The sequence below is a fragment of the Palaemon carinicauda genome, chromosome 29 (genome assembly GCF_036898095.1).
Source record: "Palaemon carinicauda isolate YSFRI2023 chromosome 29, ASM3689809v2, whole genome shotgun sequence".
Taxonomy (NCBI): domain Eukaryota; kingdom Metazoa; phylum Arthropoda; class Malacostraca; order Decapoda; family Palaemonidae; genus Palaemon; species Palaemon carinicauda.
The window spans coordinates 86838691-86863870 of NC_090753.1; the positions used below are offsets into that span (position 1 = coordinate 86838691).

The 25180-nt window shown below is 40.2% G+C and overlaps 1 protein-coding gene across 4 annotated transcripts in view; it reads right to left on the reverse strand.

The window, feature by feature from the left end:
* Positions 1-11861: 11861 nt before the first annotated feature.
* The window catches only part of LOC137622313 (zinc finger FYVE domain-containing protein 16-like), an 86692-nt gene continuing 73373 nt past the window's right edge, over positions 11862-25180 (reverse strand). For all 4 annotated transcript variants that reach the window (XM_068352881.1, XM_068352883.1, XM_068352882.1 and 1 more), the window contains 3 exons: positions 18406-18526; positions 17868-18020; positions 11862-16388 (listed from right to left, as the gene is read on the reverse strand). In XM_068352881.1, the coding sequence (XP_068208982.1) occupies positions 16233-16388; positions 17868-18020; positions 18406-18526 (430 nt within the window). In that variant the 3' untranslated portion in view covers positions 11862-16232. The remainder of the gene's footprint in view (positions 16389-17867; positions 18021-18405; positions 18527-25180) is intronic.

Consider the following 25180-nt stretch of genomic DNA (forward strand, 5'->3'; position numbering starts at 1 on the left):
TGTCTCACAAAATGGCCAAATAAGGCACATGTCTCACAAAATGGCCAAATAAGGCACATGTCTCACAAAATGGCCAAATAAGGCACATGTCTCACAAAACGGCCAAATAAGGCACATGTCTCACAAAATGGCCAAATAAGGCACATGTCTCACAAAACGGCCAAATAAGGCACATGTCTCACAAAACGGCCAAATAAGGCACATGTCTCACAAAACGGCCAAATAAGGCACATGTCTCACAAAACGGCCAAAAAAGGCACATGTCTCACAAAATGGCCAAATAAGGCACATGTCTCACAAAACGGCCAAATAAGGCACATGTCTCACAAAATGGCCAAATAAGGCACATGTCTCACAAAATGGCCAAATAAGGCACATGTCTCACAAAACGGCCAAATAAGGCACATGTCTCACAAAACGGCCAAATAAGGCACATGTCTCACAAAACGGCCAAATAAGGCACATGTCTCACAAAACGGCCAAATAAGGCACATGTCTCACAAAACGGCCAAATAAGGCACATGTCTCACAAAACGGCCAAATAAGGCACATGTCTCACAAAACGGCCAAATAAGGCACATGTCTCACAAAACGGCCAAATAAGGCACATGTCTCACAAAACGGCCAAATAAGGCACATGTCTCACAAAATGGCCAAAAAAGGCACATGTCTCACAAAATGGCCAAAAAAGGCACATGTCTCACAAAATGGCCAAATAAGGCACATGTCTCACAAAATGGCCAAATAAGGCACATGTCTCACAAAACGGCCAAATAAGGCACATGTCTCACAAAACGGCCAAATAAGGCACATGTCTCACAAAATGGCCAAATAAGGCACATGTCTCACAAAATGGCCAAATAAGGCACATGTCTCACAAAACGGCCAAATAAGGCACATGTCTCACAAAACGGCCAAATAAGGCACATGTCTCACAAAATGGCCAAATAAGGCACATGTCTCACAAAATGGCCAAATAAGGCACATGTCTCACAAAATGGCCAAATAAGGCACATGTCTCACAAAATGGCCAAAAAAGGCACATGTCTCACAAAATGGCCAAATAAGGCACATGTCTCACAAAATGGCCAAATAAGGCACATGTCTCACAAAACGGCCAAATAAGGCACATGTCTCACAAAACGGCCAAATAAGGCACATGTCTCACAAAACGGCCAAATAAGGCACATGTCTCACAAAACGGCCAAATAAGGCACATGTCTCACAAAACGGCCAAATAAGGCACATGTCTCACAAAACGGCCAAATAAGGCACATGTCTCACAAAACGGCCAAATAAGGCACATGTCTCACAAAACGGCCAAATAAGGCACATGTCTCACAAAATGGCCAAAAAAGGCACATGTCTCACAAAATGGCCAAATAAGGCACATGTCTCACAAAACGGCCAAATAAGGCACATGTCTCACAAAACGGCCAAATAAGGCACATGTCTCACAAAACGGCCAAATAAGGCACATGTCTCACAAAACGGCCAAATAAGGCACATGTCTCACAAAATGGCCAAATAAGGCACATGTCTCACAAAATGGCCAAAAAAGGCACATGTCTCACAAAATGGCCAAAAAAGGCACATGTCTCACAAAATGGCCAAAAAAGGCACATGTCTCACAAAATGGCCAAATAAGGCACATGTCTCACAAAACGGCCAAATAAGGCACATGTCTCACAAAATGGCCAAATAAGGCACATGTCTCACAAAATGGCCAAATAAGGCACATGTCTCACAAAATGGCCAAATAAGGCACATGTCTCACAAAATGGCCAAAAAAGGCACATGTCTCACAAAATGGCCAAAAAAGGCACATGTCTCACAAAATGGCCAAATAAGGCACATGTCTCACAAAATGGCCAAATAAGGCACATGTCTCACAAAATGGCCAAAAAAGGCACATGTCTCACAAAATGGCCAAAAAGGCACATGTCTCACAAAATGGCCAAAAAAGGCACATGTCTCACAAAATGGCCAAATAAGGCACATGTCTCACAAAACGGCCAAATAAGGCACATGTCTCACAAAACGGCCAAATAAGGCACATGTCTCACAAAATGGCCAAATAAGGCACATGTCTCACAAAATGGCCAAATAAGGCACATGTCTCACAAAATGGCCAAAAAAGGCACATGTCTCACAAAATGGCCAAATAAGGCACATGTCTCACAAAATGGCCAAATAAGGCACATGTCTCACAAAACGGCCAAATAAGGCACATGTCTCACAAAACGGCCAAATAAGGCACATGTCTCACAAAACGGCCAAATAAGGCACATGTCTCACAAAACGGCCAAATAAGGCACATGTCTCACAAAACGGCCAAATAAGGCACATGTCTCACAAAACGGCCAAATAAGGCACATGTCTCACAAAACGGCCAAATAAGGCACATGTCTCACAAAATGGCCAAAAAAGGCACATGTCTCACAAAATGGCCAAAAAAGGCACATGTCTCACAAAATGGCCAAATAAGGCACATGTCTCACAAAATGGCCAAATAAGGCACATGTCTCACAAAACGGCCAAATAAGGCACATGTCTCACAAAACGGCCAAATAAGGCACATGTCTCACAAAATGGCCAAATAAGGCACATGTCTCACAAAATGGCCAAATAAGGCACATGTCTCACAAAACGGCCAAATAAGGCACATGTCTCACAAAACGGCCAAATAAGGCACATGTCTCACAAAATGGCCAAATAAGGCACATGTCTCACAAAATGGCCAAATAAGGCACATGTCTCACAAAATGGGCAAAAAAGGCACATGTCTCACAAAATGGCCAAATAAGGCACATGTCTCACAAAATGGCCAAATAAGGCACATGTCTCACAAAACGGCCAAATAAGGCACATGTCTCACAAAACGGCCAAATAAGGCACATGTCTCACAAAACGGCCAAATAAGGCACATGTCTCACAAAACGGCCAAATAAGGCACATGTCTCACAAAACGGCCAAATAAGGCACATGTCTCACAAAACGGCCAAATAAGGCACATGTCTCACAAAACGGCCAAATAAGGCACATGTCTCACAAAACGGCCAAATAAGGCACATGTCTCACAAAACGGCCAAATAAGGCACATGTCTCACAAAATGGCCAAAAAAGGCACATGTCTCACAAAATGGCCAAAAAAGGCACATGTCTCACAAAATGGCCAAATAAGGCACATGTCTCACAAAACGGCCAAATAAGGCACATGTCTCACAAAACGGCCAAAAAAGGCACATGTCTCACAAAACGGCCAAAAAAGGCACATGTCCCCCACATACATATCCCACAAAATGGACAAATCGAACATGTCATAAATTTGGTAAACAAAATGCAAATACTCAAATCTTAGATTTGTAAAAGCCATCTCAAATTTAAAGTTAACCAAATACACAAAGTAAACCACCAAGAAAAAGTCAGATTACATATTATAAACCGGTAAGTATAAAAGTTGTGTTACCGTATATAATTGCTCCGTCCTTGTCAGTAATGCCTAAATTTACTCTAGTATGAAAATAGTGAATAAATTCTTCAAAAATAGCGATCCCCCGTAAACTTTAATATAAGTTAAATCATACGTTTTCGGTTAAATTGAAACAGCCCCATTTAACATTAGAGTTGCCACCGGACCACTAAAACCGTCTAATTACACAATCACTGAACCTACACAAACTAAATTGTTCTTAGGCTGTTTAATATACGTCCATTAGAGTTAAAATAGCTCTGAAAAAAAAACAACGAAGTATAAACATGTATATTTTAATGAAACTTATAGAATGTCCGGCAATGATTTAAGATTCAATAACAGGTTTAAATTCATCCATAGAATATTCTTAGTCATCAAAATTAACTATAAAAATTCTACTATTAATGATGTAAATCGTCTCAGTGGAGACCTAAAACCCGCAACTTTAACTTTTTAAATACTAAAAAAAATTATATTGAGCGTAACCCTCAAATACTCATCCTAAACTCCTGCTTCACATACATTCAGTACCCTCAATAATTTCTTTAAAACTAAAGACAAAGGCAAGCATGATCGCAAAACCCTATATCTAGCAAGTGTGAAAAAAACAGATTCCTACAGTAATTGCAGAGCTACTAGAGATATATATATATATATAAACTAATATTAAACTTATCACGTGAATAAACTCATCCACGTGGAATAAGTTCCTTACGGATCATCTATCAAAAATGGTTTAACCTTTACGATACACAAAACAACGAAACATGAATGGCGTTCACTAAACCATGGTGTATTATGTTCTCGTAATTGTGGATTTCTATAATAGGATACCCAACTTATTTCCCTTCCGCCCTGTCGATAGCATTATCTGTTTCACCCACTAAAGTACAATGGAAAACCAACTTGTGTAACAAAATCATTGCCTTGCAATTACACTGGCAATTTACAAACACTTACGTAGATAAACTCGGGTAGAACGATGTTAAAAAAACAAAAACAAATCTGGAAAACACAACGAAGCAAAACTACTTCCATTTATCAGTTCTTCTCAGTGAAAGAATGAGAAAACTGTTCTTGGTTGGCAAAGAGACAAACAAGGAATCTGTAGGAAGCATTCTCACTTGTAGCACGTGTTTAATGCTACAAACAACAACGACATCTGTTGGTTGGAAAATTGGTTGTTTTAGGGATAGTGAAATAAAGAAAAAAAAACTTGACACGTAAGGACTGACAGTATTTTTCACACCAACCTTTTTATTACGAATGAAATAAACGTGACATTGTATGCATTGATATTTAACTTATATTCCGAAGGAAAGAAAAACAAATAGTTTCTTTTAAATATTCACGCATATTCTAATTCTTTGACAATAAGAATACCATACGAAATCAGAGATAGGACTATTGTAATTATTGCGAACTGCAGTTGGGAAAATAGATACACGATGCTTGATTAAAACAACGTAACTGTAAATTTAGCATATTATAAAAGATAGTAAATTAACGAAATATTTCAAGAAACCGAAACAAGAAATTGTGATCAGGAATATTTATAGTGAGGAGGACGAATCAGTTAATGCTCCCGCAAACAGAAATTGATATTAGCAAATCCCTAATGTAAATGAAAGGATAAGTACATTACTTAAGCAGTTTGTCTACAACATAATATTATAATAGTTAACCATCTTAATTTGCCAAGTTCATGAAGTTTTTAATCAAAGAAAACCAACACCATAGCGTCATAATCAGAAACTATATTACTATTTCTTTTGTATTTGATGATAAAAAAATAAAAATGATACAAGTTAAAATATAAAATATTAATAATATTAAAACAATAACGATTTAAAGTAAATATAACCTTATAGTCAAAATACGATTAAATAACTTGAGAAGTGTTTAATTTCTATTTGGCAATACATAAAAAGGCGGGGCTTACCGATGGTGAAGTAACCAGTGCTACCAACCATTTAAATATCAATATTCACATAGCATAATATTGAGAAATAACTATTCATAATTTAAAGCTCCAATTGTATATTACTTAGTTCATAATAATTGCAGTCATACACTAAGAGATTTGAAAATAAAGAACGTACAATATTTTGTTCGGCCTCAACCAAAACTGTTGGTAATTCTGGAAAATGGTTGGAAAATGGTTGGTTATAGAAATTTTCAAAACAAGTGCATAGTGAATGCGAATAAATTTTATTCTTCTACACTCAGGTCTAATGTGCGTATTTTACTCAATAATTTTAATTTGTAATCATTTGTATTGTTGAGCCTTTGCTAAATGACGAGGCAGCCCTAAATATACACTATTCTGTGCATATTTGCAATACTTAATATCCAAGTGTATTTCGAAAAAAAATGAAAATAGTATATTGTTTGTATTTCATTTCAATATAAGGAATTGGAATCCCACATAAGGTAATCAAAAGAACAAATTACAGAGAAGAGTAGACAGTAGCTTGCGTGGACTAACTGTTAAGCCCCAATGATAACTCGAAAAGTTTGCAAAAGATTTATTAACACTTTACTTCATTCTGGTAAACACTGAAGAAGTTTTCTATCTCAATTTAGCATATAATTCAGCCTTGTGATTTTAAAATGAATGTTACTGATGACTTAAACAATGTAAACATTCAGAAGCTTGGGCTGATTAATCTAAAATGTATAAATAATAATAAAAACTATTAGAAATTAATAAGATACGCAATATGGAAAAATAACGAAAAGAGGCGTTTATTAATGTGAAAGGAACCGTTCAATCGAAACAAATACGTAAAAAAATATCAAATTTGACCATTAATATCCAACCAAGAGTGACGTAATATATGACGTCATAAGTAGTTACACCTATGAAAATTAGAATTGTTCTTACCATGACTCCAGAATTTCCAACAAATACCATCGAGTGTTGTTTTAAGCGGTGCCTCCCTAATAAATGTGCAACTCACCGTGTAACAACGAGGTTTCGACGCAAATATCAGACAGCCAGGAATAACGTTTTCTTTGAATCAATCTATTTGTTTGAAAATAAGATGAATGTTCATGAGTCAAAAAGCCAACATAAATTGTTTTTTATTGATGAAAATTTTGTACTTTATTGCAATAAAAATACTATTTTATACACTACAAAAATTATAAAATTAAATTAAATGTAAATTTAATTACTATTTTAAATATTCTATAGTAATTTTTATATTCCATACTTATATTTGTCTATCTATTATGTTGGTAATCATGGGTCCCGTTCGCTTGGGATCCCATGTATTGCCATAAGTAGCGTGGAAGAAATCTTAAAGTAATTATTTATATGTTAATCAATAACTCAAGCTTTATAATTTTAACTACTATTTTCTAAATTTCAGATCAAGTCTCAACATTTTAAATTAAAACTAAATTTTACAATGATTGATTTAGAAATAATAAACATAGTAGTTTCTTTGACTAAGCTAAGGTTTTTCCCGTTTTAATTAAAAAATGCCGTTTACCTTCGTATTTAGATGGACGATATTGCTTTATATTAAGTCTTAACTTCATCATAAATGAATATAAATACTGTATAAATATAAGTTATAAGAAAATATGTACTATAAGAATAAACACATTTCAAATGTTAAAACAAAAGACATTTCACGAACACATTTCATAATCACCACCATCTCCTACGCCTATTAACGCAAAGGGCCTCAGAAACATATCGTCAGTCGTCTCTATCTTGAGCTTTTAATTCAATACCTCTCCCTTCATCATCTCCCACGTCACGTTTCATAGTCCTCAGCCATGCAGGCCTGGGTTTTCCAACATTTCACTAATTTACAATTCATGGGCACAGTGATAATGATATCCTATTTCTTACTAAATAAATAATGAGTTGTGGCCTTTGGATATTATCATGCAAGAGTTATAGGGCCTCAATGGACATTACCATTAAAATAATTAATTTCCCTAATCCGAATAATTTCATTTTGAATGTAATATGCGAAACGAGTTCATTAGTGATCGATATCAAAATCATTAACATCTATCACTGTAACAATCACGTATGTTTCACTTCGATAAAACTAAATCCGAAATATTAAGAGAAAGAGAGAGAGAGAGAGAGAGAGAGAGAGAGAGAGAGAGAGAGAGAGAGAGAGAGAGAGAGAGAGAGATTTAAAATGTTGAATTTAAAAGTATATCTGTCTAATGCTAGGGGCAACAACAGATACCGAAATTGTTACCGAATCAGCCATATGATATATACCTGGTCCTTAAAAAGAACAGTATAATAACGTATTTGTAACATAATTAGATCAAAAGTATTGAAAGAGTAGATAAAATGAATGCATAAGAAACCCGCGCATTTAGGAATTTGTTCATAAACTTACCTTTACAACGCGCAAGACAACATTTCATTTGGAGGTTAAACTACGCACAAGAATTCTCACTGTAGAACGGTGGCAGATAATGGACGACAAAATCAGGAACCAATATATTTTTTCTCTTTTTTTCTTTTTGTACGACTTATGTATTCGTTCGTTCTCGGAGAGCAATGGTCGAGGTACTGAACTGAACTAGCCAGTCGCTCGCTAGCAGCCAGGTTTCCTTGATTTTTTTTTTCAAGAAGAGTTTATAAAATGCATAGAGGTATTTTTATAATGCAGAAATTCATGAGAAAATATATATTTTCGTACGGAATGTTCTACTTTTCTTTATAACATTGGTTATTGTCTTTCTGTGTGAAATAGATTATAGTAAGATATGCACCAAATCATGAATTGGTTTGTGAGTTTGAAGTTGCTTGTAAAGATAATATAAATTAACCTTGCTTATAAAGATAATATAATGACACTGATTAAGCCATGCTCCAGGCAACCTCAATGGGGTCTAAGATAGTCGTTATAATTGCAAATGTTGGTTTTAAGAGCTTAATTTTTAAGTTGCGAAAAAAGCGCGAAACTATAGTTTAATGGGCCAAAATAATATCGCATTCTTTTTCTTTTAGTAATAGCTTCATAATTTTTACATGATGTTGTTTAAAAATAGAATATTATAATTTCAATTATTGTGCTGTTCAGCAAAAATGTAGTATTATTTTTTCATGGAATTTGAGAAAATATTTATACAGACTAGCCATACAATGTAACACTTAGGCATTAGGCCCACTGACTTTATAGTTTTGACTAACATAGGCCTACCTGTAGCCTACTCGTTTACCTGTCTCTTAAGTGTAAAAATTAATTACACTTCGACATTTATACTTAGCTTCATAGATTCTTTAATTTTTGCATACCACAACTACACAACTTTTCTAGTTATTAATTCATATATTTATGCCAAGTTGTCTTTTAATTACTGTGTCTTAGAGTTGTGATCCACATCCTAAAGGATTTACAGCTTTTGGGCCACATGGATCACGCTGGGACTAAGGAAACCATTCAATGCAAAGATGAAACTAGGGTAGAAGACGACAGTTGTAGATTGGAGAAAATCAGATAAAAAAAAAAAAAAAGTGCATCCAGAGTTGACTTGCTACAATGCATGCTGTGTGTGTGTGTGTGTGTGTGTTTGTTTAATAGTGCTCTTCATTCTTTTCCATGTAATATTGCTAATTATTATTTGGTGGCTTTGGAACTTTTTTATGGCATATGCACCAACACCAAATGAGATTCTACACTGATAATTGAGGACCACAAATGAAAATGCCTTTTGAATTTTGGGTGAAGAGTTTCAGATTTGCTATATGATTGAAAAATATTTTGTTCAAATCAACGTCCTGCGGATTTTGTTGGAAACTGGTACGTAATGAATGTGATTGGTGTATCTATTACTGTCATCTGGCCCCACGATTATATTCATTAACAATATGGATTTACAAATATTTGTCATATGGCACAGGGGTGAGGTGGGCAGGCCATTCAGTGACAAATGCCTCCGAGGGTGGGGGGAGATCTTAGTTGCATCTCTAAGTAAAAAGATAAAGAATTTGGATAGCAAAATTGATGAAAAAGTGGGATCAGAGAAATAATAAGAGAGTTACCAATATGAACTAATTAGATTAGGTTGGAATGTTATTGTGTAGGATGCAATAATTTCTGCGCGTGGAATATTTAAATTTAACTTAAAAGAGGGTACCATCACACCTACAGAGAGGAGTGTGGATTTATTTCATTTATATCCAGGAAAACCGGTATAGACAGTCCCTTGATCCCATCAATATTATGTCTTGCACATTGGACTGCAGTTGTTACTAAAAGCTCTATGCTGGCATGGCTTCACCACTCCTAATCTCATGAAAATTCCACTCATTCGCTGGTTTCTTTCACCACGACTACCAAGCTTCTGAGATGCTCCAATTTACACTATTTTTCCAAAAAGATATTTTTGTTCACTTCTAAAATCTTTTAAAACAGCTCTATGATATTCTTTCAATCAATCGGTACTTGAACAATTATCTAAATATTACTCCCTTCCAAACGGTAAATTAGCATTTATGTCAAACACAATAAAGGATTGCATACAGAATTAAAGTTGTCGTTCTGGTTATATATAACAAAATAACTTTTAGTAACACGAGTAAAAATATTGTTCAAATCATGTTGACAAATTAGAACTAGCTTTAACTGAAATTTAGTTCTACAAGTCTTAAATATATTTCTCATTATTCTGTATTATAAATATGGTAAACTACTGAATATATCTAATAAAAATCTGTGCTTATAATTAAACATGAACAAAAATAGTAGATATACTAAAGATTAATTAGGTGTTCTAGCTCTAGGAGCCATATTACATATCACTCTCTCACACAGTACAGACTCTGCTACAGTTTGCCTTCAGTTAATTACTCACATCTAACAAACACAGTTCAAGTACAATTGCATTTTCTTTTCTTTCGACTATATTAGTGCCATTGTATAACTTTCTCCATCTATTTTCTATTCTTTGCAATACTTCAAAATAGTTTATTTACCCACCTCAAGCAGACAGTTCAAGTAAGGGTCAGGGCAGTGTACTTGAGACAGCCCTACACTGAGAGCCCTGGAAGGGTTCGAGTCCCGCTCAAGCACGATAATTTCTGTAGTGTCCGCAATCTCACCATCCTTATGAGCTAAAGATGGGAGTTTAGGAGCCTACAGATCTACCTACTGAATCATCAGCAGCCATTGCCTAGCCCTCTTTGATCCTAGCTTGGATGGAGAGGGGGCTTGGGCACTGTTCATATGGATATATGATCTGTGTCTAGGGTAGCTAGGACATTGTCACTATTCCTTGCCTCTGCCATTCATGAGTGGCCTTTAAAACATTAAAGGTAAATACCAGTATTCTGTTAAGCCAACTTATATCATTCAAATTTTTCAATATTTCTTATACAAACTATTATACATAAACAATTAATTGAATAAAATTTAAGTTGGCTAACAAAGAATGGGTTTATAGTGGAAAATAAGATTATCATAATTTCTAATATTTCATACACTACTGTAATGTTTAAAAATTGGTTATTGTACTGCATTTCTATATTCCTAGACATAACTGTAGAGCAAGGATATTACTATATGGTAATTACAGAGGTTTTACAATGAATAGATGTGTAGCTGAGATATTTCTATATTGAAAACATATATATATACATTTTACACTTAATTAGCTACAGTGAAAATTACCAAAAATTGGTTTTCTAATATTTTCCATAAATAATTCTCTAAGATTAAATCAAAATTATACAATTCCATATTCCTCAGCATACTGTACTGTATTATCATGATACATTTCACCCCTGTTTTCATGATCTACAGCTTCAGAGTGTGCAGTTAATAGAAAAAAAATAAATAAAAAAGAAATCATAGATGCAACGAGGGTACAGTATAAACAATACGTACTTCCGTAAGACAAAAATAAAAACAAATGAAAATTAGAAAAAAAAAAAAATTCCAGGTCATCACCTGCTTTCCATATTTTTTTTTTTTTATCTATAATTGACCGAATTTATTCGAGTGGCGTCATAATCTCAGCCATCATCCGAGCAATTCACGTCTATTAAAAATGCTGCAAGTGAAGAAACAATCAGACTTTGTAAAGTTATCAATTTGCAAAATCCTGAAATACCTAGACTTTGTAAAGTTATCAATTTGCAAAATCCTGAAATACCTAAAGAGTTGAGTCCTGAGCATCTAAAAGTACTGTTTAAGGACTAGAAGACTAAGGCGTGGACTAACGATGCAGAAAATGCAGATGAGAACAAGTGCAATATAAGCTCCAAATGAGGAAAAAACAAAAGAAAACTGTACAGTATCACAACTTGAACCCTGTTATAAAAATGCAATGCGAGTAGATAAAGCTTTCGATGACTTCCTTTCCCTAGACTAAATGGTGAAAGCCTTGTCATAGAGAGAGAGAGAGAGAGAGAGAGAGAGAGACAGAGAGAGAGAGAGAGACAGAGAGAGAGAGAGAGAGAGAGAGAGAGAGAGATTGTCTTCACTTTAAACAACAGTAGTGCCATAGATATGTAAAGTCGTCTGATTGTGAGATTACTTTCCCCTCTTTTTATTTATTTATTCAGCTCGGTTGATCCTATTCACCAGAATGTTATATAATCATAACCTTAAGCTTTACATTGGCTGTAAAGTAACCTTAAAGGCAAACCGAAGAACCTTACAACCATAATTTTAATACTGAACCTTTATCAATGTTATATGAGTGTTCACATGGTTACACTTAAAAACACAAAACAATGCCTATATACAACATAAACTAAGAGTAAGGAAGGTGCCTCAGTAATCGTATATCAACAAAAATAGGCCAACCTACTCTCGTACATTCTCTCCTAAGGCAAATTTTTATACAACGAATATATGTCATTAGTATACAGTGAACTAAAATTATCTAACTGCCTAGCATCTTGTATAGCATTTGAGAAGATTTTTGTAGCTTGAATTTCAATGGCAGTTCAAAACCCTGGGTCCCTATTAAAAAATCTCCAACTCAATAGGATTGAAAGTGAAAATTTTCCAGTAATGAAAATAAAAATAAATTATCAATTATGCTAACCAAATATGAAATATAAACCATCACAAAAGATACACCATTGTGTTGTTTCACAAACAATCATTTCAACTATTTAAACTTTCGGCCATCAGCCAATGTTTTGTGTGCGCTGTATGCACCTCACCGGTAGTCTAGTGCTTGCTCGGCAATAAATCACTGTTGAAGTGATAATTCACATTTATAAAATATCAGTTTTCACCCGAGCTAACCTCAACTGCGTACAATAGATGGAGTGCACTGCACCAAATACTTTCAGAGTAACATTGATCATTTAGAATCCGAAATGGCAGACGATCGTCATCAAAACAGGAGGGGATAAGGATAGAAATATCCTTTCGTCTGTGACTTTACGACCAGGGAGGTTTAACCTTTACCTTATAATGTTTGACAAAAAGGACATAGCATAAAAACATAATGATTTAAAATATAGTCATCACCTCCTGATAAAATATAACATGAGAAAAAACATATGAAGAATAGATCCAAACTTGATTAATTTAGAATTTCAAACTATTTTAAACCACTTTAGGAACCTGGTTTAGAGTCAAACTTCTTAGTCCAACTAGAGCACATTCAATTACTGTATTGTACAAGCCTACTATTTTCATAATTCAGGAAAACAAATTTATAGAATGTAAATTTATGAATCATATACAGTATAACCAATATACAATGGCATGAATTTCTGCAAATAAAACACAAAATTTATTTTTCCTCATAATTTGTTCGATAGAAAAAATTTGTTTTATTCATATTTTTCACATCAACATGAGCAGCCACAATAGCAGGTCAGAGGAGGAACTTTTAACTACTACCAAATGATAGTGAAAATAGTGTGTATGAAGACCTGGTATATATGAATAAAACCCACAGTATAGATTTTGCCAACCTATAGAATACTTTAACGAGTTGATAACCCTCTTCACAACCATTAATTATAAAAGAATACACTAACAGCCTGTATTACTGCTATCCTGAAGACTGCATTATCACAATCTACACTGCTCTGAGGGGTGAGGCGATCAGCCAAACAAAACCTTACTTTATAGTTTTCTTTTCTCTATAACCTGCCATCATGTGCAAGTGCTGTATAGTAAATTCAATCTACTGTACCACGGCCTCTTGAACAGCAAAATCAGTCTTTCAAAACTGCTGTAAGCAATCTCTTATCGATGAAGATTTTAAATGTAACCACAGTTGGAATTAATCTTTTCCTGAATCTGTTTAAAAAGTCTTCTCATTCATAAAAGCCAAACCCAATCATTGTATATATGAAGATGTCGACCTTCAAGATTCAAAATGGGTCAATTCATTCTACTTCAGCCTGCTTTTTGAGTTATACTGTACTCTCGAAAATATAAAGAGAGACATGGGGGAGCACTGCCTAATGGAGTTGCCTTAATTTCAAAAGACAAATTTCCAAATTAGCCCCTAAAAGGAATCCAGCATGCCAAATTTAAGGGATAAAGTCTTCCCATCTTTTACTTAAAATTATGCAAACGAGAAAAAAAAATTCCAGACTTCATAATTCCAGTAATACCATACTTCACGTCGTTTCTGCTTATACCACTTTCGACTTCATGTCACTCATCAAATATTAAATGCAAATACTTAATCAACATTACATCTGTCTGTTTCTTCATCGCACAATAACGATGATAAATGGCTCATTTATATCAGAAAAGTTATGCACTCAATATGAATATAAAAGTATAATACAGTACACAGAAAATATCAGAAATATACAGAAAAACATACACTACATCTGATGACGACATATTAATCCTTCTCGAAAGTATACTGTCAGTACAGTAGTTATAAGCGTGTATCCTAAAAGAACCTGTACCGGGTTGTTACTTTGTTAAGTCCAGCAATTAATTTACGAATGGTTGTTAAAGATGTAATACAAATAAGCTAAAATATCTCATTAACTTAATAAAATACAATGAAAAAAAAACAATTCACAGACAAGACCCAAACAGCTTCCACCTTGTTGCGGTTAAAAGTTATTCCACCTATGTATGTAGTTAGTTCGTTTACATGTTGTCCTGTTGTGTCGTGTTAATGCTATCCTTTTGGATCTTGGCAATCTCTCTTGATTTTAGCCATGGCCCTTACAAAAAGTAAAGTTAGTGCATCCAAGCATCATGTTATAACAATGCCAGATAAAATGGACATGAACAAGAGATATCAGAAGGAAAAATGTTAAATCCATTGCTTAAGCTTTAGGCCTGGCTTGGACAATGGTGTCCACAATTATCCAGGACAAAGATCACATTGTTTAATATGATATTGAAAAGGCTCTGTCATTACTGGCTCAACACTTCCAAAGCCACCTTCTTTTAGGTCCAATGAGTAAAGAAATGCAAAATTTAAGATGATGTAATCATTGTTAATGTGTTAATGTTACTGTAATACATTTTTGTTAACATTTCATCTGGTTTTCATAAAATGATAGCATTTTGTAACTACGTTGTTGTCTACAGTCATTGAAGGGAACTTATGTCTCGGGTCTCCTGAAACTAACGACGTCTGGCAGGGTATTACTGTTATTATAATTTCTTTGATACCTTTTTTTAATCTTACAATAAATATAATTTTTTGCTCTTTATATGTGACAATACAAACTAATAATGTAGAATAAAACAACCATATTTTAATAAGAAATACAAGATTCATTAGATATATGATACAGCAGCCTATAGAATATGTAATCTCCTGTACATTTGTACATGGAAGACATTTGAGAAAAATTTAATGCCAATTTTGTTCTTTGAGATAACAGTTGGACTTTGAAGTTTTCAAAAATATAAGTCACTTACCCAACTTGTTTCAAAGTGCAACGAGTGGAGACATGAGATCATAAGCAATGCAAATTTCTGGGAAATCCTTGCGATCAATTAGAGCGAGAATCTTCGTTACGAATATATATAAACAAGTAGAGTTCATCGATCCATTTTCCATTTCGATAAAAAATACAAAACTACAGAAAATGCTCTACAAATGTAGTGATCATACAGTCATAAATGAAATGACCAAGATTACAATTGGACAGATTTAGCTGCATGAAAGTAACTTGGTCCAATATTTACTAATTCCAGGTAAATATATTTATATATACGTACTGTACATATATATTAACAATATATATGTTTATGTATATACAGGCATACATATTAGAATTAAAAATCGATATAATAACGTATATCTACAAAGATTAAACAAAAATTACGGAAGGTTATTACAATTTAAAATTAGAAAAATTATTTGATATGAAAATGCTTCCATACTTAAAACATATATAAAGGGCCTGTAAGATGTGGATATGTCCTACACCTCCCTAAATAATAAGGGGATAGAAAGAGAGAGACAGAGACTTTGAATAATTAAATAATAACAGAGGAGCTAAGAAATGAGTTCAACACTCTACTTTCTCTGAAAACGTCTTTACCAGCATTAACGCACTCTTCAGACTAACTATCTTCCCAGGAAAAAAAGGGTGATTTCAATTTCTTACTATTACCCTTTCTAGGGGGATCCATACTCTGGAGACATATACAATGACAACATATGTTGTGAATATAGAAAAATTACTTCAAATACTGTATATATCTGTACATAAAACTCTTGGTACCGTACAATAATATTTTTGACATATTGTTCAAATGTCAAGATTCAGAAGTCTACCTTAAGTACAATTTTTCAATTTACAACTCGACTATTGTTCCATGATATGAAATACTAACTCTAAAATTATAGGTTCGTCCGTTACATTGGCTGCGGCCCGATGAATGACAGGGATGAGTTCTGTATCCAGGTCGTTCATGCAAGGAGCTGGTAAACGGCTACCACTACTGCCGGCTTCGTAACCAACCTGCGGGGAAACATTATCCAGATATACAAGACTCAAGAAAAGGAAAATATTCTTAATACTTTTTCAATACTAACTTTATTATTATCATTATAATTATCATGATGAATGCAAGAGTTGATGGGTGAAGTACAAGAGGAGGGCCAAGGTTTGGGTGGATGGATGGAGTGAAGGAAGCTCTGGGTGATAGAAGGATAGATGTGAGAGAGGCAAGAAAGCGTGCTAGAAATAGGAATGAATGGCGAGCGATTGTGACGCAGTTCCGGCAGGCCCTGCTGCTTCCTCCGATGCCTTAGATGACCGCGGAGGTAGCAGCAGTAGGGGATTCAGCATTATGAAGCTTCATCTGTGGTGGATAACGGGGGAGGGTGGGCTGTGGCACCCTAGCAGTACCAGCTGAACTCGGTTGAGTCCCTTGTTAGGCTGGGAGGAATGTAGAGAGTAGAGGTCCCCTTTTTTGTTTTTGTTTCATTTGTTGATGTCGGCTACCCCCAAAAATTGGGGGAAGTGCCTTGGTATATGTATGTATTATTATCATTATTACTACCTAAGCTAAAAGCTTCAATAGGGTAAATAGCCCAGTGAGAAAATGAAATGAATAAACTACAAGAGAAGTAATGAACGATTAAAATAAAATATTTTAAGAACAGTACAAACACTAAAAATAGATCTTTCATAAATACTCTATAAAAGATTAAAAAAAAAACAAGAGGAAAAGAAACAAGATAGAATAGTGTATATACAGTAATTCCGATTGGGAATTACTGTAAATATAAATCTTGTTATTCGTCTACTTTTCATCTACAGTATTTTCTTTGATCTCTTCCTACCTAGCTCTTCAACTTCTAAGAAAGTCCTCTCAAGATTCTACCTGTATAACTCAGAGAGCTTCTAGTTAAACTACTTTATGGATTCTTGTGATTTGGTACATCCAAAGAATTAACTTGAACACGAACATTCGAAAGGAAAACAGATCCATAAATTTCTAGTAATAATTTGGCCTTGATAATAGAAATAACCAATGAGATATGAAGAAAAAGCTTTAGGCAGGAGAATCTAAATCTTATCTTCAGTTACCAGAATGAAGGACACATATGTCACCACGAGAGACAATGTCCACAAGACCAAATCTAACGATACAAAAGTTTTGGCCATTGCACAGTTGCGTAACACCCTAAAGACTAACTGTGCACACATAACCAGTCCCCAAGGCCTCTCTATCTTAAGCAATGTCTGCTGGCAATTCCGCAAGACCTTCCCTTTAAGAAGATTCTATAAAACTATCAAAACAATGGCACTAGGTATGTGAAACAAAAGCCTCCCTATTTCTGTAGAGCAAGTGAACTAAGATCAATTCCAATAGTCCTACTTTCTCTAAGAGTCCTATAAAAGCATACATCAAACACCAGTGTGTGCACTTGTGAAGGAGTAAGTGAACATCAAATAATGAGACAGATCAAAACATAGAAAACAGTTTCTTACACTATCTTGATGAATTGTAGAACGCAAACCGAGTCTTGTATGGCCGTTAACATACATATCCGCTAAGTGAGGGGTCAGGGCAACACAGAAGGCACGGGCCAGGATTTCCGAGAGGCGGCTCAAGTTGATGTCGTTACTGTTGTTTGTTTCTCCCTTTAGAAAAATTAAGAAAGTTTATTTACAATAGTTCAAATAAAAAAATGCAATCGGCAAAAAATATGCTGTCAATAACATTTTCCCTGTTTATAACAAATGCATCAATGAACTATTTACCTACTGCAGCTAAGAAGAACCAACTATACTGCAAATTAATTCTATACCATTATTGATAATTGGAAAAAATTAGTTAATAAGACAACTCAAATTCCAAAAAGTTTATAATATTCTCTTGAAACTAATATCAACAATGCCTGATATCATCAAAGTACTGTTCTATTGTAGAAGTTCTAATTAACATGACCCACTATCCAACTTAATGTTCAATTTCAATCATTTAAATCTGTATGCATAAATCATATATATGACGGTCACCCATTACCTGTAGAATGAAAACTTCAGTCCACCTAATCAAGTGAGCGTTGCTGACGTAATCTGTTCCAGAGTGGATTTTTACAGACGGTATTCCATCCATCTGCTTTTCATCTACAGCACTTTTGATACTGGAAAAATAAAACCATAGGTGCATAAGTATACAATCCAAGATGATACTATCAAATCTCAGGGTGCAGTCAGACCGTGCCATTCGCTGGTTTATTATTTTCAATTTGATTAATTGTGGGAAGGGCATAGAATTCCCTAGAGCAATAATTATGGGTATTTATTCAATTATATAGCACCATAAGGAAAAGACAAAAATCCATTAAAATATTACAAAAGGTGCTCAAAAATGACAAATTCGAAGATAATTTGTATTTTTCCTAACCATACAAACCTTAGCTATTTACAAAGGGGGTTACCTTTTAGCGCAGCTGAAATGGCGAGCCATTAGAATTTAACGAGGGTGTATTACCCCCCCGCTAGTTAGCGGGGGGGTAGGGGAGTGGTAGCTAGCTACCCCTCCCCTCCCTCACACACAGATGAATGCTCACTTTCACTTAGAGGTAGGACTTGTCTTGGGGGACAGGGCTGGCGGGCAAATATGTGTAAATAGCTAAGGTTTGTATGGTTAGGAAAAATACAAATTATCTTCGAATTTGTCATTTGTTCCGTAACCAAAATACAAACCACGCTATTTACAAAGGGTGACTTACCCCATAGGTAGGGTGGAAAGTCCCCAGCCATACTGGCTTTGGCTTTACCCGGGGACTCAGAATCCGAGTGAGTCGCACTCGAGAAAAGGAGTCCCTGCACCTCACAAGTTCCTTGCTCCGCAAGGAACCATGTGGCCTACGTAAGCTTGTGTGTGAAGGAAGAAGTGTGACCCGTCCTAGGCAGCTGACCTGGAGTTCCAGAAGGAACTCTGGGTTAGGACGTTCCCAATACCACCTCGTCAGGGTATGGGGGACGCGACAGTATTGACTCAATACTCGGAACACAAGGAAGCATGGTTTACCTGCAGAGGTTCGAGGTCAGCTATGCAGAGACCAGGATGCTGCTTCCCCGTAGAGGGGATGATGAAGAAAGAAGTAAGGGCCAGACATACTTCTTTCGTTCATGCAGACTAAAACCTGATAACAATGCCCTCAACCCTCTGCTACCTGTCCAAAAAGGAGCCTGAAGTTAGACCAGCTGTTGTGTAGCCACCACAGAGCGATAGAAAACGTATCGAGACTCCTGTGGGTCACGCCCTGCAGGAAGCGGGCTGCGAAGGTCATTAGACGCTTCCAGACTCCAGCTTGTAGCACCTGCGTCACAGAGTAGTATTACTCGAAGGCGAGGGACGTTGCGATGTATCCAACATCGTGCTGTAGGGCGACGTGACGGGGGAGGGTCTGGAGACAGGTCGAGATGAATGTCCTTGAGTCCGGGCTGAAGAGGTATACTGATGACTCTCCCCCATGTCCTCCTTGTGCTCCCAAATCGGCTGCAACTGAGGACAAACTGCAGCTGTTCCCAGCGCTAACCTCTCGATTCCTTTACTGGCAAGAAAGAGAAGGTCTTGGGACATCAGATACAGAATGGAGACTCGAAATCTTGAATGAATCGGACCGAAGGGCCGGGACCCCCAGATTCTGAGTCTAGCCAACAACTCAGGAGCGAGCCTGTATGTTGCCTTCCCCTCTTCCTTAGAAAGGGGGGAGTCATAAGAGACCAAGAAGATTGCTTACACACTGGCCGTGGCCAGAGTGAACAGGAGACCCAAGGCGGAATACAATCCGAGGCCTGTCGTAAAGGGTCTTGAGAAGATCTCTTAAAGGACTAAAAGTCCGAGCCATGCTCCAAGTTGGAGGTCTTCCTCCGACTAGGGCAGGGACGATCGTAGCTTCGCATGAGCGAGGATAGATCCAGCGGGCAGGGAAAGGTTATTCCTTTAAGCCTGAAGGTCAGGGAAAGGCTGAGCGACAGGATTCATTGCCGAGAGCGGAAAGGAGTTTCCTCCCGCCGAAAGGCAATAAGACCGTTATTGCTGGAGAAGAGGCCTCAAGGGAAGAGGTATATCTCCCACGGCACCAACCACCTTAGACTCTTCACTTTGCCTGGGAGACCCCTGTGGATGACTATCGCAGATGACGCGACCTCCGTGCCGCGACTGTAGCGGGTTGTCTCTTCTTGAGGAGGAGGCGTAGTGTCTCCAGGCATGAAGCCGAAGCGACGCCCCGGTTCGGGAGAGATGTCGCAGTGTGGTTGCATGAGTAGTCTGCGCCGTGGGAGAAGCTCTCCCGGGAGTTCCGTCAGGGGAAGCAGAGGGTCCAGAAATCGTTCTGCGCATAGTCCCAGTGGAGCTCTCCCATTGAAAGGTTGACAGACAACCTGGTCTTGTTGAGACCCATTGTCCACAGACAAAAAGGAGGGAAGACGCAGGCGTCGAAGTTGTCCCACCATCACCGGAATGCATCTTGCCAGAGTCTCGGGGTCTGAGACTGGGGGGAAGAATAGCGGAAGCTCGAGGTTCCAAGCTGTCGCGATCAGGTCCCCCAGACCAGTACTTGCTGGTTACCCAAGGTCAAAGACCCCCAGGTACACTCTCTCTACGAGGCTCTGCTCGGATAGTCTGAGAGAACATTCCCCTGCCTGGAATGAGAGAGCCAATGGTGGTATTGAGAGAATCTCAACCATCCCGGTATCTCTACTGCAAGATGTGAAGGTGTGAAAATGCGTCCCCTGCTGGTTAGAATACGCCAGAACCATGAAGTCGACGCGCACGGGGCGACTCGGCAGGAGCTGTAGGGTCTGTAGAGGGGCCAGACTAAGGCCCCTAAGCCTGAATGATGGAGAGGTATCCTTCAGGTCTTGACCATAGGCCTGGACCGGAACATGCCCCCCCCCCCCCCCCCCCTTTCCTTTGACGAGTCCGAGAACAGCATCAAGAATGTGGGGAAAGGACGAGAATATTCACTACCATCAAGAGGCTCCATAGGTCAACACCCATTGCAGGTCTAATAGTTCCGCTGGTCCCATAGGGGCCAGGAAGTCCGGTTAAACATTGCCTGAAGCCACCGGAACTTGGATCGCCCCACATGGAACTCATCCTGAGGCGACCGTTCGGACTATAGATGGGTCAATGAGGAAAGGAGAACTGGGAAACGTTCCAAGGTAGGGCTGAAAGCTCTGCTTGACTGAGAACAGGTACTGCGACTCTCCTCAGTCTCGCCACAGTCAACCGAAAGGAAGGCTCGGAGGATGTGGTAACAGAATCTGGCGTCCCCAGGTGGTCACCCATCCAAGTACCGACGTTGTTTAACCTCGCTGGACGGACGAGAAGCGGGGTTTCCAATGTGGTAAGGCCGTTGACTCAATATCATGGTCAGATACTCCAGATGTTGAGGCAGAGGAAGAGAAGGCTCCAAGCAAAATACCATGAGCCCACACTCATGGTAAGCATCCGGAAGCTTGTCCCGGCGCTGAAGAAGGTCGAACCCGAGCCTACCGGAGTTGACCAGCCCTCCAAACAGCAGAGGAGGCGGAAGCCTGCACCTGAGCGGCCAAGAGGAAGGCAGGGAGAGTTCTCTGCGGAAACAAACCTGCTATGCCACGGCGGGATAGCCACACTGCATCATAAGCAGGAATACTTGCAGTCTAGGCTGGATTCGACGAGCACCCTGGAAGATGGATGGAATTGAAACTGAAAGTACCCGTCCCTCCGATCCAGGGTTTAAGGAGTCCTGTCGCCTCGTTACCAATCTGATCAATTCTGCTGGTCTACGCTGGCCGAAGTTTGTTCGACAAACTTGATCAGGGCTGAGAGGTCGACTACGGACATCCCCTCTCAGATCCTTCCTTACAAGAAAGGATCGACTGAGGAGGCCGGGGGTGAAGCCGTCGACGATCCTAAGGAAGACCTTCGCCTAAGGTATGGATCATTCTGCCCAACCGGGCAACTCTGCTGACGCTATGGCATTGAGGTTCAGAGACACTGAATTCGCTGACAGAGACGGCAGGCGCGATATCCTTGGCTGATCACAGAGATTGAGCGGGAATGGGCATCGGGAAGCTGTCATTCGGATGAGTAACCTTAAGCATCCTCCCAGCAAAAAACCTGCAATCCTAGAGTTCGTGAACTCCTTTTAGGACTATGCCCCCCCGGGGGAGTCTCCCGTGCCATCTGTTCCTGACAGGAGGAAACTGCAATTGGACACCTTGTCCCAGTTGTCGTAGCCGATAACTTAGGCCGACGTGGTTGAAAGAAAAGGGCGCTGGAGCCCTGCAGAGTCTGGAAGAAAGCGCCTTGGAGGAGTGAAAACGGAAGTCGATTTCCTTCGCACAGCCGCTGTCTAAGTCTCTGTCCTTGGGCACAAACAAACTCTTCTCAAGGATGGAAGGGTGTCTGAGGTCGTCGCCTCCACAGATGAGACACCCGAAGGAAGCCCTCAGTCAGCGCGTCCAGATGGTACAACATCGAGCTTGTCCGCAAGTTAGATACTTAACGACGAAAGGCCAAGGTGCCTGAGCTCGAGAGGAGGAAAGTACCCATGATCTTCCTGTAACTTCCTTGAACCAAACCTCGGGCCGTAACCGAGGAGGGAAAGAACCTGGTAAGCTCCCAGAGGAAGGGGTAAGCAGTCACCCCTTGTCCGATGGAGAAATCTCGAACGGAAAGCCCCCCCGCCAAAAATCCTTCCAGGGAATGACGGGGAAGGGCTAACCCAGGTTCAGGAAAGAGGAGTGTTGCTCAGATCTCCCTTAAGTTTCTCCTATTCTTGCAAGTGCCATGCTCTGCGTTTACGGGGTGAGGCCGTGTTCTGGAAATACGCTCCAGAAGAACTCGCCAGGCTGGCCATGCTGCGAAAACCCCATTGGGAATCGTGGTCGCAATCGCCCTGGAGCTCGCGCGACGGTAATTCAAAGATTTTCGCGTGGGCGAACGTGGAAGCGCCCATGCGCGGTAACGCAAACAAAGGTGAGCGAAGGAGAGCAGAAGGAGGGCGAGCGTGGTAGGAAGGGCGAGAGCTGGTGGTCGGCGAGCGATAACCCATAGACGAGCAATGGATACTGCAAGAAATAAGCCGACGTTTGTGCGAAGAAACACTGTAGGTTCGCACGACGGATCACCATCCGTCTGCGCGATGGAAAACCGTTGGTTCGCGCGTGGGCAAACATTGGAGAGCATGGGCGCGGACGCGCATGAGCGTAGACGTGCAGGCACGTGGGCGTGTGGGCGCGCGGGCGCGCAGGCGAGCGGTCGCGCGGGCGCGCAACCGAGCGGTCGCGCGGGCGCGCAACCGAGCGGTCGCGCGGGCGCGCAGGCGAGCGGTCGCGCGGGCGCGCAGGCGAGCGGTCGCGCGGGCGCGCAGGCGAGCGGTCGTGAGGGTGGGCAGATGGATGAGCGCGAGTCCGAGGCGGCGAACGCAAGCGTTCGCCGCTGGCGATATGGATCAACAAGCGATCGGTGGTGAGCTGGTGAGCACTAACGCGCAGGTTGGCGATGGCGCGTTGTGTTATGCCAACGCGATGGTCGAGCAGCATGCGCAGGTGAGCGATCGTGCGTTGGCGAGCAGTATGCGAAGGTGAGCGATCGCGAGCAGCATGTGCAGGAGGGCGATCGTGAGATGGTGATCAGCATGCGCAGGGTTGCGCGATGGTGATCAGCATGCCAGGGTCGCGCGATGGTGATCAGCATGCGCAGGTGGGCGGTCGCGCGATGGCGAGCAGCATCTGCAGGTGGGCGATCGCGCGATGGCGAGCAGCATCCGCAGTTGAGGGTCGCGCGATGGCGATCAGCATCCGCAGTTGAGGGTCGCGCGATGGCGATCAGCATCCGCAGTTGAGGGTCGCGCGATGGCGATCAGCATCCGCAGTTGAGGGTCGCGCGATGGCGATCAGCATCCGCAGTCGAGGGTCGCGCGATGGCGATCAGCATCTGCAGTTGAGGGTCGCGCGATGGCGATCAGCATGCGCAGGTGGGCGATCGCGCGATGGCGAGCAGCATCTGCAGGTGGGCGATCGCGCGATGGCGAGCAGCATCCGCAGTTGAGGGTCGCGCGATGGCGCTCAGCATCCGCAGTTGAGGGTCGCGCGATGGCGATCAGCATCCGCAGTTGAGGGTCGCGCGATGGCGATCAGCATCCGCAGTTGAGGGTCGCGCGATGGCGATCAGCATCCGCAGTTGAGGGTCGCGCGATGGCGATCAGCATCCGCAGTTGAGGGTCGCGCGATGGCGATCAGCATCCGCAGTTGAGGGTCGCGCGATGGCGATCAGCATCCGCAGTTGAGGGCCGCGCGATGGCGATCAGCATGCGCAGGTGAGCTAGTAGCTGGCGAACCATGTTCCTTCAGAAGTGTTGGAGAACGTTGGCGTGCCGGCTGTAACACACGCGGGCGATCCGGAGATCGCCGAGAGACAGGTGATCGCTGGCAAGCTGATGATCGCTGGCGAGCAGAAGGCTACGCGTGGAAGCCTGTGCATAGAAGAAGAGTCCTTGACCCTGACCTGAACCGAAGTTCTAGATCGCGAGGGCGAACGTGGGCGCACAGGGCGAGTAACAGGAACCAACAGGAACAGCAGGGATGATCATCATGAAAGCGCTGACGAACAGGAGAGCGCTGATGAGCAGAAGAGCAACTGTGCGCTAACCCTGAGCAGGAGCAGGAGAGAACACAGCAGAAGGGCGCGCAGGGAAACCCTGACACGCAAGGGAAGAACCCCCGTGGGAGGCAACCCTTTGCCACAAAGGGATCGTTGTCCGCCGGGAGACTGATGTCCGTCGGAAGACCGC